Raw genomic sequence first — 14,908 nt, 5'->3', positions numbered from 1 at the left:
TGTATAGATGATGCTCAGTATGAATGTTAGAAATCAGATACGTTGATTTTCATAGTAATTGAATATTAGGGTTAAGTCTTCTAGAAAATGAGCACTATAAAAGTTTGGAAGAGTAAACTATATTATCTGCATGCTTATGAATGTATATTAGCAAGCAACTCACCAGCTACAGCCTTATACAGCTTCTAGGGCTAACAGTTACTAATCACTATTAAAGGAGAATATTTGTAGCTCAGGATTGACATGAGGGGTCCTTGGTGCTTCTGAACTTGTTTTCTTGCACTGATGATGTCACCTACTTTGGTAGTGAAACGTCTGCAAGAAAACAAGCAAGCTCAAGTACCAAGGATACCTCAAGTTACTAATCACCTTGGTTTAAGGAACTGCATTATTACTCAACATATGTTATCCCTTCAAGTCCTTGACTCCTGGCAACAACATGGACAAGTGTGTGTAGTTTTCTAGTCAACAGTTCCCATCTACTTCAATTAAACTAAATCCAGTTGGATTAGGTGGTTTCTGTGCAATGAAAATATTTTGTGTAGCTTTAATATTCTAAAAGTGCTTTTTCAACAGGCAACTGGACTTTGTTTTTCCTTGAAGACATTTCGCTTCTCATCCAAAAAGCTTCACTTCTGACTGAATAATGGAGAATGGAAGGATTTATATTCCTTGCAGTCATCTGGTCTGAGACTTGTTGAGGCCGCTTGGAGGTTTATCTGTGCCCTTGGTTTAGGGCAGGGTTGTCAAACTCGATTTCATTAAGAGTCGCATCAGGCTTGTGTTTGACTTTGGGAAGGCCAAGAGGCGTGGCCAGGGTGGATGTGATCAGCTTGATGTCACTCGTGTCAGGGATGCCTATGGTGGCCTGAGCACTCCGCCAGCAAAAACTGACTCCCAAGCTCTGTTTTTGGCTGGGATGGCCTCCTGCAACCCTCATGTGGCCCTTCTGAGCTCCATTTTCGCTGGCAGAGCACCGCGGGCCAGTCCTTTGCTGTTTCCAGGACAATCCTGCGGGACAGTTCTAAGCACCGGCGGGCCAGATCTGGCCCCCAGGCCTTGAGTTTGAGATCCCTGGTCTAGGGGGACCCATTTTGCTGTTTTACAGCATTCGCATATTTTGCAGCATGTTTCCCAATGTATGTTTTGCTTAATAGCAATAGCACTTAAGACTTATATACCATTTCACAGTGCTTTACAGCCCTCTCTAAGCGGTTTACAGAGTTAGCATATTGCCCCCAACAATTTGGGTCCTCTTTTTCCCAAATAATTAAACTACAAAAGTTTTAATTGTTTTTATAATAAATATTGCAGGGATATGATTTTTCCTTTCTTTTCCAGATGTATATTAAATCTTCACAACAGTACAATATGAATTTGTATAAAAACCTCTTGTGAAGATGCAGCTTTACAACAAAGCCTCACTATTTGTGATATTTTGACTTCACTGTGGTCTAAACCTCTTCTTTTGTTTTTTACTATGCTTGATAGGACTGCTGCAAATTACATTCCTTCATATTTGTCTATTGGAATTAACATGTTAAATTTTTCTTTTTTTACATTTGACTGAGAAGTTACCATTGGATTTGCTTTGTTTTGGCTTAGTGTGTTGCATTTGCTACTTAAGTTCAGGCTTGGTAGGTTGCCCTAGCTAAGTTTTTTTGGAGGGGGTCCCCTTTGTTTATGTGTTATGTACACTGAAATCAAATGAAGAAAACAAACATTTCTATCTCTTTACCTATACAAGCATAGCTATTGGAAGTGGTATTTTGACCATCTTCCAAAACTATGCATATGTGAAGTGTACCATTTGTGCATCCAATAACTTTATTAGAATGAGTTAGCAGACAGGGTGGAAAGAATGTGCTCAAAAGAGAAATCATGATTACTTCTTGGCTATGAGGCTTGTAGGAAGCCAAAGGCAAATCATGTCTTCCTGGCAGAATCAGAAAAGAATGCAGTGGGATTGCTAATTTATCAGCAAATAATTTCTTGAACTAATAGTCCATATTAAGTAAAAGTTAGTTGTACTGTGGTAAAAGCTTTCTTCTGGTTTTAAAAAAGACCAGTTTTAGAATTGGAGAGACCCTTGATATGAGCTTTTGTCGTGGTTTGGAATCTGCTTCAGACTGGACACCATTGTCAATTTTTGAGAGCTTATACCATACCAGCTTGGCTGCAGCAGAAGGAGAATAATAGCAATTCATGTTGCTGCCTCATTTCTTACGGCTAACATGGACAAACAACATGGTGGTTCATATTCTTCCATTTCTCTGCTGGAGAGAGAATTGCCTATCTCATGATTTTGAGATTTCCTGAAGAAAAGATGATAGCAATTCAGATTCAAATTCTTTTATGAGAGATTTGGGCATGAAAATAACTAGAATCGGGCAATGCCCATCTACCCTTTTGCCTTCCTATGACTAGAATGTCAGCAGTACAATTTTAATTGCAAACACTTCAATGGCCTTCCCTATCATCCTGGGGAATTGGGAGAAAGGATGGGACTAAAGAAAGCATTCCCATTTCTCCTCCGAAACGTCAATTTTAATGTGGAGAAGCCCCAGCCTTTCCAATGGAGAGATATGTATAGACAGGACTCCAGTGCACATGAAGCACTTGAGGAACCATTGGTCAAGCAGGACATAAGATCTGGTCACCTGTCTTCTTTCCTACTATTATCACAACCTGTCCTAGGAAGGCCTTATTCCGAATAAGGGCTTTTGAGAAGACAGACCCACTACTGACAAGCCTAGAAATGAATTATCCGAAAACTTGCATAACTGAAGATAATTTCCAAATAACTAGATTGACACCCAACTGTATTTATAAAGAAGTAGCAATAGCTTTGCAAAGTAGGGGGGAAGGGCCTGGCTAGATAAAGGCCTAGCAAGTGTGAGGCTAGGACCTTAGCTCCTATACAGCTGGCCATCTCCTGGCTCTTGCTAGGTTTTGGGGAAATCAGCTATATTTATAAAGGCGGGAGGGACATGGTGGCTCAGTGGCTAAGACGCTGAAGTTGTCGATCGAAAGGTCGACAGTTCAGTGGTTCGAATCCCTAGTGCCCCGTAATGGGGTTACTTGTCCCAGCTTCTGCCAACCAAGCAGTTCGAAAGCACATAAAAAATGCAAGTAGAAAAATAGGGACCACCTTTGGTGGGAAGGCAACAGCGTTCTGTACACCTTTGGCATTTAGTCATGCCGGCCACATGATCATGGAGACATCTTTGGACAGCGCTGGCTCTTTGGCTTTGAGCACTGCCCCCTAGAATCAGGAACGACTAGCACATATGTGGAACCTTTATCTTTTATACAAAGGCGTCAGCTTCAGATGTGCTTCCCGAAACCTTCCCCTTGCTTAGCCTCCCCTCCCCCAGAAACAGACATTTCTTCAATAAAGAAAACAACCTGGGAGGGAGGGAGAGACTACCCATCCCCCATTATGTGTTGGAACTAAACTCTGCCTCTGCCCTCCAATCTCTATCCCTTTTACAAAGCTCATTTGCTAAATTTGGAAATAGATTTCAAGTGTCCAAGTTTTTTGCTGCCTGCCTTTAGGACCCAGTTTCTACCTTTGCTGCCTGTCTGACTGCATTTAGGACCAAGTTTGTGGCCTAGCCATTTGTTGCACATTTGTGTTTTAGATGTTTTCAGATCCTCCAGGAATGCTGCAAAAAGGTTTTCTTTGCTTCTTCCTTTTACTCTAACCTGGAGTCAAGGTGACTTAGAGAATAATTTAGAGATTATTGTCACGCTTTTCCCAGGCATGCAGTGAATTTAGCAAATGAGGATTTTAAATGGGAATGCCATCTTTTTTTGTTTGTTTTCTTTACTGAAGAAATGTGGGTTTCTAGGGGGAGGGAGGGAGTTAATCAAAGGAAAGTTTTTGAGCTCATTTTGAGAAGCAGCAGCCTAACGGTCAATGACCACAAGGCTGTTGCAGTTGTTTGTAACTTTGAAACAGGATAGTATATAGGGTTGTTTGGGGGTTTTTTTGGGGGGGGGAGTTCTGTTGTAACTTTGAAAGGTTGTTAAGTGACCTGTCATAGTTCGGGGGATACCTGTATTAAATGCTGTAATGTATTTAATTTAATTGTTGCATATTTTCCTTTGAAATCACAACAAATAATTACAATCAGAGCTGTTTGCATATGTATAAGTAAGGGATTAATTTGTTTTCCTTCTGTTGTGATCTTAATGACCACAATCCTTATTTGCAGAATTTTTTAATAACTTTTTTTTGTGCAAAAAAAAAAAAAGCAGCTTTGGTAAGGACTCTGTACCAGAGGAAAAGGTTGAATAATCCATGTTCTGTAATTTGAACCTTGATTATCTTCCGTTATTTAAAGATAGACCGAGGGATCTAAACCAATCCCAACTGTAAAATGTCAGAATAGACTATTGCAAAAATGGGTCTTTCTGTAAGATATTCAGGTTGCAATTTGATATTTGTTTTTGCAAGACAACCAATTTGATTGAAGGGATAGACACTGAAATAAAAAAGCAGACATGTTGATGTTTATTTTTTTAACTGGAAGAACATAAAATTACAAAAGCAGTGTTGTTATTGGCAGTAGATTTGATAAAACCACACTTAGCATAATGTGCTAATAATAATAGTAATAATATTAATAATAATAATAATAATAATGTGCTGTAATTCAACTTGAAACACAGACAATCCTCAAATATGATAGCAATAACACTTACATACCGCTTCATAGTGCTTTACAGCCCTCTAAGTGGTTTACAGAGTCAGCATATTGCCCCCAACTATCTGGGTGCATAGCTAATTCATAAAACAGTACTATAGACAGTATTAACACTATTAAAGGCAGTATTAGAAGAAATATTTCTAATTTCAAAACTGATAGGTGCTGAGCCAGGATTTCTTTTACCAGGATGAACTACCTAGAGTCCATTAAACCACAACTTGAATTCATTCCACATTTTCCTTTCTAATACATTAATGATTATGGTTTATTTCTAAACTCCAGATGGGGGATTACTGCAGATATATATTGTGCTTGGCCTTATTTTCCGTTTTGTCCGTCCAGGCACTTGAGGAAAGATTTTAAGTGTTTTTGGCATGAACTCCAGACAGGACTCACGGAATTTCTTGATCCTCCAGCAGTAGATGATGGGGTTGAAAACGGACTTGAGGTAACTCAGCCACAGTACGTAAGTGCTAATGATATAGAAAGAGGGGCTGTAATAGAACCGTTGGCTGAAGACAGACATCAGGCTAAAGACTGTGTACGGAAGCCAGCATAGGGAAAAGCCAACGAACAGAATAAAGATGGTAGTGAATGCCCTAGTTTTGAAGCTCATGTCTACATCAATGTGGTGAGGCTTTTGCAGTCCTACTAGACTTAGCCTGCTCACCTGGCTGAGGCAGATGTTCTCAGCGTGGTTGTGGATCCGGACTGTGTTCTGACGGACAGTGTTCAGGATGCAAAGATAAGAATACAACATAATGCCAAAAGGGACAAAGAAAGTGGCCACAAGCAGCATCACTGCATAAGCTCGGTCTGAAGGGAACTTGGTGTATCCAAGGACACACTGGGGAGCCCTGCTTGGCACTTCCACAAATGTCAACCCAACAACAGAAGGGAAGGAGATACAAAACGAGAAGACCCACGATACAGCTATCACAATTTTGGCACGATGGGGGTTCAGCTTGTCTTGGTGCTGGACAATAATGAGGAATCTATCCACACTAATAATTGAGAGTATTAAGACCCCTTCCAAGACAAAAAACCAGTAAAGCATGGCGGATATGCGGCAGAAGTGAGCTCCAAAATTCCAGTTTACTGTAATAATGGTGACAGCAGTAAATGGCATGCAGACTAAAGACAACATAATGTCAGAGAAAGCCAGTGTAGCTAAAAGTAGATTTATTGCTGAACGCATGGCTGGCTTCTGGTAAACAATCAAGCAGACAATGGTGTTGCCTAAGAATCCAATGGCAATCATAAGGAGCATTACTATAGCCATTAATATCCTGAGTGAAACTGGCAAGGATGTATGAGCAGAGGTGGTGAATTGGATACTCTCATTAAAGGGAAAGAACATGTCTGAAGGTGTCTTGTTCCATGCCATTCTGAGAAAAATACTGGAAAGGCAGAGAAAAGGGAAGGAAGGAAGGAAGGAAGGGCCTTTCTGCTAGCTCTTCAGCTCCTGCCATTTTTCCATTGTATTTGCCACACAACTCTAAACAGAAATGAGTCCATCTTGGCAAGTCTGTCTGTAGAACAGATTTTCAGCAATCGTTGACAGATCATAGCATAATGTATAAGTTGTTGCATTTCTGAACAGAGACAATAAGGAAGCCACTGCCAAGAACTTTTCTTCAGGGACTTTCAGATCTAGAAAACCGGATAAAATATTCAAGAAATATTTGAAATTCAAGAAAATGTGACAAACTGTTGGGAGTCAATATCTAACTTTAAACACTTGGCCCTCCCCCAATAAGAAATTAAAAGAAGCATAAGCATAAATACTTCATAAATGCAAAAGATCATGCACTCAGGATTGGAAAACACTCCATAGGTGCTATGTAACCTTCCCTACACGTAGTGTACACATTGATTTTCTATCACATTTGTTGAAAGGTGTCTTAACTTCTGAAATAGGATCCTGAGCTCCCACAAAAGTTCCACCAGTCCTACCCTATCTCTATCGTCAAATGAGAGCATAATTAAAGGTTTCATTGCTGCTAGTAAAGTCCCAAAGTAAGTTGGTTGCCTAAATCTATTGCCATTTCTTTGTATTCTTCCTATCCCCCCCAACAACCAATCTGCTCTGGTTTCCCCTTTTGGTGCAATGCAGCATGAAGCTACAAGCTCAGAAGATCACTGTATTCAAATCCTGATCGCTTCACACAGAACAAGAAGGTTTTGAAGGAATCAATTATTTCAGAAGATCTGTGAAGACTGGCTCTTTAAAATGGTCTTAGTTAATATACATCAATAGAAAACTGCATCTCAAAATCAGGTGATCCAAAAATTCTACTTTTTGACACTTCATCTGCTCATTTAGGTTTAGTAATTAAAGCACGAGGCTAGAAAGCAGGAAACTGAGAGTTCTAGTCCAACCTTAAGGCTCAAGCCAACTTTTCTGGCACTGCCTTGAGTGGAACATATGCATCCGTTTGGGAAGGGCAGCATTGGCATTCCTTTTATACACCCATGAATTTTAACATTACGGCTAGGGACCCACAAATAGCAAGGCACAGTATAGGAAGTCAGATCAACCATCAACCCCTTCGCAGCATAGGTATGTGGCAATGACTACTAGAAGGTATGGACAACTCTAAATCAGCTTTAAGCCCTGAAAACCAGCTGGGTGACTTTGGGTCAATCACTCTTTCTCAGCCCAACTCACCTCACAAGGTTGTTGTTATGGGGAAAATAGGAGGAAGGTGTATTGTGTATGTTTGCCATCTGGAGTTATTTGTAAAAACAATAAAGGCAGCCTATAAGCAAATAAAATAGTATGTAAAATAAATTTTAAAACTGCAGCAAGTCATAACTGATGTACTATTATGCCTGGCTTGGCAGCTTATCAGAAAGTTGTAGCTAAAACCATCATAGCACCCTGGCACTTGTATTGCACCTTTACAAATACCTCGAGGTATACCCAATATACCTTCCTCCTATTTTCCTACAACAACCCTGTAAGGTGAGTTGGGTTGAGAGATAGTAAATGGCTCAAAGTCACCCAACTGGCTTTCATGACTAAGGCAGAACTAGAATTCACAGCCTCCTGCTTTCTAACCAGGTGCCTTAACCACTAGACCAAATTGGCATCCCCACATCATTTGTCTCCCAAGTAACAAGGACCTTGGCTTACCCAATAACCATTTGCTTGGATTACATTATTTTTCATCCTTGCTGCTTTATTTCCAGAATCAGTAACCCATAAAGAAGATTTGCTATGTGTGTATCTAGTTTTTTCAATCGATCAAGCCTTTAAGTTGTTGGGACTACAAAGCCAAAATGCCTTACTGGCTCACAGGGAATTCTTGCGCCAATAAACAAATCCATGAAACAGAAGGAAAACTTCTTCATGCATTCTAACATGATCCAAGCCAAAACTCATTTTATATCATGTAATAACGACCATCTCTGATCCACTGAACATCTCAGTATGGCAAACCTCTGCAAAGAAGGCAATTGTGCAAGCCACCATAGTTCACAACAAACCTTTACTAGACTTCATTTGGAAACCGTCAGGCAAAGAATAGCATTTATGTGGTTCTGCATGTCACAAAGACAGTCCCACATATCCTCCAGCCAGGTACTTTGATTTACCTTTGATGCTTATTAATTTTCTTGTCCATTTTTGTTATTGTTGAATCCTACCTCTTGAAAAAATACCATTAATTGACTTTTTTGTCAAAAAGATATTTATCTTAAATTAGATGCTAGTTCACCTGAGACATACATCCACATTTTATTTCTCCGGCTTGAATTACAAATGAATGTGCTTATCAATTCATTGCAAAACCGTATTACCTTAATATATGGTAGTATGAATGTTCTCTCTGTGGTACCTCTGTGATGATTTGTAGATGTGGGTGAACAGTGAAGTAATTAACATGTATATGCAAACCTGGCTTGGAGTGTTTTCTTTTGCTTTTTAAAACCCAGATAGGTCTTTAGTAGAGCTGACAAATTGCTTTTGCACTCAAATGTCAAAGCAATTTGTGAATGTTAGGGCAGATGCTCCATGGTTACCTTGCATAAAATTGAACTGTAAATACTTGATTTGAGTGTTTTCTCCAAGCATCACCCTAATGTTCACCATTCAAAAGAAGAGTTTTTGAAAATGGGGCAAAATCTATCAAACACTCCTACTCTCATTTTAAAGCAATTTTGCATAGTTCACACACAGAGGCAACTGAAAGGTAAGGAAGCTGTTGATATATTGGTAAATTATTCATGACATAATTCTTTATTATGCTATTTTAATTTAGCAAATCATTCCAAGCTAAAGTGATTTCAGCTATCAAATACATACATTTCAGCTGATTTTTCAAACAGCAGTCAAAGTTGCAACAGAAGTGAGGCACAGATTATTTTGTGTATTGAAGGACTATCAGTCACCTTAGATGGAAAGTCCAATTTTCTTAAAATGTGATTTTTAATACAGTTGATATATCTGAAGGGGCAGATTCCTAGACTAATATGGATCCATTTGGCTAAACTTTAGGGACTTTTGTATACATTACAGCTCATCTGGCTACTGATTACAGAATCCTGGGATCTGTAGTTATGCCGAGAACTATCAATCTGAAGATTTTGGACAAGATGTATGATATTGAATCCAGTTTTAATACCTATAGGAAGACGATATAGATGCAGCAGGAGTCTCTGCAGGGAAAGAGAGTCTAACAGGCAGGATGACTAACATGACTACAGAATGTGTCCTTTTTGAGTATGCATTAACATGACTAAACGCCAAAGGCGCATGGAACGCTGCTACCTTCCCACCAAAGGTGGTTCCTATTTTTCTACTTGCATTTGTTACATGTTTTCGAACTGCTATGTTGGCAGAAGCTGGGACAAGTAACGGTCAAGAAATAGTCAGGCATGGGAAGGGTTTTATGGCTCCCGGTGTTTTCTTTTCTGTGGGAAACGGATCCAAATGGCTCTTTGAGTGTTTAAGGTTGCAGACCCCTGGATTAGATACCAGGAAACCATGAGTTCTAACCCTGTCTTTGACACAAAGTTTAGTGAGTGACTTTGGCCAGTTACTCACAATCCTAAGGAGGAGGAAAAAAAAAATCCAAAAAACCTTGCCAAGAAAATTGCAGAAACTAGACCAGGCAGTAGCCAAAAACTTGAAGGGGGAAACAGGTACAGACTGACACAAATATACATAACCATACACACTCTTAGTCTTAAGCAGCATTAGACTATTTGCATAGCTTTTAAATTTTTTCATCCATTGCCCCATCTTTAGTTAAGCATTATGCCAAGGTGTACAAATTCATCTACTAGCTGTAATATTTTGCCATTTATACATAATATGCGATTGTTTAGTTCATGAATGAGTCAAATAACAAAGGCCTTGATCTTTAATAGATTAAGTTTCAAATCTTTACTCCTGCTTTTATCATAAAAGCTAAATTTATTGCAAGTCATTCAGATCCTCATGTATCAGAACATTGTCTGTTTATAAACAAACACAAATACAAAATGAACTAATTCCATTTTAAAAGGAATGAGTCAGGGCTGGAAAATGTTTTATGAAGATCCATATCAAAAAAGAAATAAAAGAAGTAATTGCATCTGTTTAGGTGTAGACTCCACTGTTGTTTTTAATAAAAATGAAAGAATGTGGGAGGGAAAATAAATCCTAATAATAAATGGATAGTTTTCAGTAATCTAGAAATCTAGCTAATAAGAGTTGTCACCACTAGAGGTCATATTTTAAAAAGAAAAAATTCTGATTATAATCAGCTCCTGGGATTCCCATGTCAAACTTCACATCTATAAGCAATTGTTAATTTCTTTAAAAAGTGAGCTGTTGATATGACATGAAGCCATACGTATTTATTTCAAGCACGTTGCTGAGTCCAAAATGAATCTCATGAGATTTTTTTTTTCAGGATTAAACTAGGAAATAATTTTTTTTCAAATAATGCTCTTCTACCCAGTCATACAGAAAAGAAATAAAGATCTTTAGAATATCAGTCATTATGTATGGTGTTAAGTATAGTTTATAGGGAATGAGACCAGGGGTGGGCTTAAAATTTTTTAGCAAGTGGTTCTCTACATGGTTACTGGGTGGGCGTGGCCAGTGGCCGTGGCCTAATTGGCCTCCTGCACCACGGCAGGGGGGCGGCTTTTGCCCTCCCAGGGCTCTGGAGGCTTCCCTTGAGCCTCTGGGAGGGCGAAAACGGCTCCCCCAGGCTCCGGAGGCCTTTGGAGGCCAGAAACAGGCTGTTTCCAGCCTTCCCAAACTTCCAGTAGGTCTATTTTTCGCCCTCTCCAAGCCTCCGTGTGTGCACTGCACTTACCTGCATCCAAAACGGGCTGCGTGGAAACTCCTGGGAGGGGCAGGATGGATGGGGCCAGCCAGGAGTGGATTTGGGGGTTCTCTGAACTGCACAGAGGTTCTCCCGAACCCCCAGCAGCCCAGCCCTGCATGAGACCTCTTTACTCTTGGCTCTATAACTATACCTTTCTTGAAAGTTTTTTTCCCTTCTGGAATGGATCTTGGATTTTTTTGTTGTTCTAATCTTTTCAGTATATGATGGAAGCAGCTTAGAAGATTGAGACAATAAAGCAGTAAATAAATCTCCACAAGTCAGAAACATGTATGGATGGCATAAGATGACTATAAAACAAACTTCTTGCATGGAGGAAACTGAACTTTCTCCAAAGCTACCCAACTTTTACACAGATATTTGAATGAAGAAACATTGAAACAAGGGGCTTCTTATTAAACTGGCTTTGTGACAACTGTTCCTAATAGTAGCACATGATCCATAAATCCATGTAAATTTCTTCTCCCTAAAAACCAAGATTTGTTGTTCCTAGTATATTCTCTGAACATACATAAATATACATAGAACAATTGAATTACCAACTATCCTTTGCAATCTGAGGGGGAATCAATTAAACCATCCTGAGAAGTAGCTGTCCAAGTCTCCAGAGATTGAGAACCCACAACTTCCATAAGTAAACTGCTCCATTCTTATACAATAAGGTACAAAAGGCCCTTACCCTGATCCATTCCTCAGAAATTGCTGAGGAATGTTCTAAATCCACACTTTGGAAATCTATTAAAAGAGATCAGTGATATTATTAAACTGACAGTAGGTCACTGAAGGAACAAAGTCTTGGGCATTGTGGATGGTGTCGATTTATCCCTCTTGACTGTCTTTTGAAACCAAGTAAAGTTATAATAATCACAATGCACAGTGTGGTTTTCTAGAGACGACCATTCATTTTTCAATGGAGGGCCTTTGTTCATTTTTTGTACACCAAAATTCTTTTACCTGCCAAGGAGTTTTGTGCACCATTTGATTGTATTCTTTCCTGCTCCCCCACTCCAAAAAGAGACCTGTAAATTACGGTTAGGATTATCAATCAATGGTAGAGTTAGGTACAAATGTCATAATCGCAGCAAAGCTTCTGCACCAATTTATTACACCTAAGATGTGTGTGTGAAAACTTTTGGACCCGAGGAGGGGTGTGTGTGTGTGTGTGAAAACAAGAACTCAAGGGAAATTGATAATTGTAGGAAAGTACGTTCTATATCAGACATCTCATCCTTGATAAGAAAGCAAAAAGAAGTAACATTAACACCCCAACGTTATATTTGGTTTGAATATCTATACCACATCAAGTTGCTAGAATGGAATCTACAATTCATGAAGAAACGGCGAAAGGAAATAAACAACCGCGGAGCAATGATTATATAATACAGAGCCGGCTTCCTTCCCGGTTCCTCTTGTTACCGCATTATTTGGCCCGCAGCTTAACAGAATTCTGTGCAATTCAAAGAAATTCTTACCCACCGATTTAGCCCAGCCCTGGCTCACCCCCGAGCGTGCCACCCACTAGAGGCGGATCACAGTGCCCCACAGAGCGAAATGAAGGCTCCCACTCAGAAAGCCAAGCACGCCCACGCCTCACCCCGGCACGCCATTCATCCAGGCAACTCAGGGCTTGCATTTTATTTTATTTTTAATTTTTTGCAACGCCGAGATTTTGGAGCCCTGGCGGGGGGAAAGAGGGATGGATCCGCAGCTCAGCCTCGGGGCGGGCTTTGAGGCTAAAGGGGCAGATGCCCCCATTTTCCCGACCTCGCCCGCAAGCTCAACTAAAATCTGGGGCCCGCCCTCCCCAAACACTTACCGGATTCGGCCAAGAGCTGCGCACCGCTCTGCTCTATGCAGGAGGCCGAGCCTCTGAGCTCCCTTCCAGGAGGACCCCAGCAGTAAAGCGCACGATCTTTAGAGTCAGGAAAGCGCGCCTCCTGCAGGCCTCGCGGGGAGGGGAACAAAGGAGGTGAGGAGACATCTATGGATGTTCTCAGTCATCCAGGTCACTGTTGTCCTAAAGGAGCTTTTTTTTCTCAAGAGGCAATTGGACTTTCTGGTTTTTCTTTGCAGAGGTTTGGCTTCTCATCCAAGAAGCTTCTTCAGCTCTGGTGTTGTGTTAGTTCTGCCTTGTTTATAAATTCTGCAACCTGTTCCAATACTTCTGTTGGTAGAAGTGATTTCAGCTCTGGGAGTTTGTGTTCCACTCTCTCTTTCAAAACCTCAATTGTGAAATTAACTTGTTTTACTCTTTTTTCCCCAGTTGCAATGTATGGCTGTGAAGGTTGGACCATAAGAAAGGCTGAGCGCCAAAGAATTGAGGCCTTTGAACTCTGGTGCTGGAGAAGACTCCTGCGAGACCCTTGGACTGCAAAACGAACAAACAAGTCAATCCTAGAGGAGATCAACCCTGACTGCTCTTTAGAAGGCCAGATCCTGAAGATGAAACTGAAATACTTTGGCCACCTAATGAGAAAGGACTCATTGGAGAAGAGCCTAATGCTGGGAAAGACTGAGGGCAAAAGAAGAAGGGGACGACGAGGTGGCTGGATGGAATCACTGAAGCAGTAGGCATGAGTTCAAATGGACTCCAGAGGATGGTAGAAGACAGGAAGGCCTGGAGGAATGGGTCGGAGACGACTTCACAACAACAAAATTCTTTCATTGAGAAGTTGGAGCTGTGCTTTCTGCAGGATGTTTTCTGCCTTGTGTCCCTTCACTGTTGAGCACAGACGCAGGCTGTTGGGGATGAGTCTGTGCTGCCTGCATCTCAAACTTGAACCACAAATGGTTCCTGTAGTCTGCAATTTTTCTGGAAATCCACTCACAGTCCCGCACCATTCAAAGGGTGTTCACTCCAAAGTGCATAGCTAAATGTCTATGGAGAGTCTCAGTCATTCAGGTCATGGTTGTGCCAAAGGTGCTTTTTTCCAACAGGCAACTGGACTTTCTGGTTTTTCTTTGAAGACGTTTCATTTCTCAAGAAGCTTCCTGGATGAGAAATGGAACATCTTCAAAGAAAAACCAGAAAGTCCAGCTGTCTACCCTTCCTCACAGTTACATGATAAAAATTTGGGCACATGGCAACTAGCATGTATTTATGACAATTGCAGAGTCATAAACATGACTGCCATTTGCAACCTTCCTAAAGAACTTCTAACAAGAAAAGCTTGGGGGGGGGGAGATTCATTTAACAGCCATGTGATCCATTTAACCACCATTGTGATTTGCTTAACCATGGCAGGTATGACTCATGTAGCAATTGCCTCACTTAGTAATGAAAGTTAACATGTATTCCTAAAGAACTTCTAACAAGAAAAGCTTGGGAGATTCATTTAACAGCCATGTGATTCATTTAACAGCCATGTGATTCATTTAACAGCCATGTGATTCATTTAACAGCCATGTGATCCATTTAACCACCATTGTGATTTGCTTAACCATGGCAGGTATGACTCATGTAGCAATTGCCTCACTTAGTAATGAAAGTTAACATGTATTCCTAAAGAAATACAAAAAGATTGCAATAGCACTTAGACTTATATACTGTTTTACAGTGCTTTACAGCCCTCTCTAAGCGGTTTACAGAGTCAGCATATTTCCCCCAACAATCTGGGTCCTCATTTTACCCACCTCAGAAGAATGGAAGGCTGAATCAATCTTGAACCGATACTTCTGAGAGTGAAAACTCTGTACTCCCCAAACTGAATCACTGTTCTACCAACAAGCTTGTTAATGTATTGGTAGTCTTCGACTTACAACCACAATTGGGACTGGAACTTCTGTTTCCCAATTTTACAACCTTTTTTGCCACAATCATTTAGCAAATCTGACTTTGGTCATCAGAAG

The 14,908-nt window shown here is 40.4% G+C and overlaps 1 protein-coding gene across 4 annotated transcripts; it reads right to left on the bottom strand.

Moving 5' to 3' along the window:
* Positions 1-4,210: 4,210 nt before the first annotated feature.
* Positions 4,211-12,966, bottom strand: GPR45 (G protein-coupled receptor 45). Of its 4 annotated transcripts, none has more exons than XR_009155272.1 (3): positions 12,876-12,962; positions 12,014-12,078; positions 4,211-4,490 (listed from the first exon to the last, which is right to left on the bottom strand). XR_009155272.1 is itself a non-coding variant. In XM_058184546.1 (3 exons), the coding sequence occupies exon 3, from the start codon at positions 6,100-6,102 to the stop codon at positions 4,987-4,989; it is 1,116 nt and encodes a 371-aa protein (XP_058040529.1). In that variant the 5' UTR covers positions 6,103-6,368; positions 12,014-12,078; positions 12,876-12,962; the 3' UTR covers positions 4,497-4,986. The 4 variants fall into 4 exon arrangements, 2 of the variants coding, with proteins under 2 accessions (XP_058040529.1, XP_058040530.1); XM_058184546.1 differs by lacking the exon at positions 4,211-4,490 and adding an exon at positions 4,497-6,368; XR_009155271.1 differs by lacking the exon at positions 12,014-12,078 and having other exon boundaries at positions 12,876-12,966.
* Positions 12,967-14,908: the final 1,942 nt, after the last annotated feature.

Source organism: Ahaetulla prasina, chromosome 5, assembly GCF_028640845.1.
Source record: "Ahaetulla prasina isolate Xishuangbanna chromosome 5, ASM2864084v1, whole genome shotgun sequence".
NCBI lineage: Eukaryota > Metazoa > Chordata > Lepidosauria > Squamata > Colubridae > Ahaetulla > Ahaetulla prasina.
The sequence above is the reverse complement of the archived record's forward strand: the minus strand, read 5'-3'. Positions and strand labels throughout refer to the sequence as shown.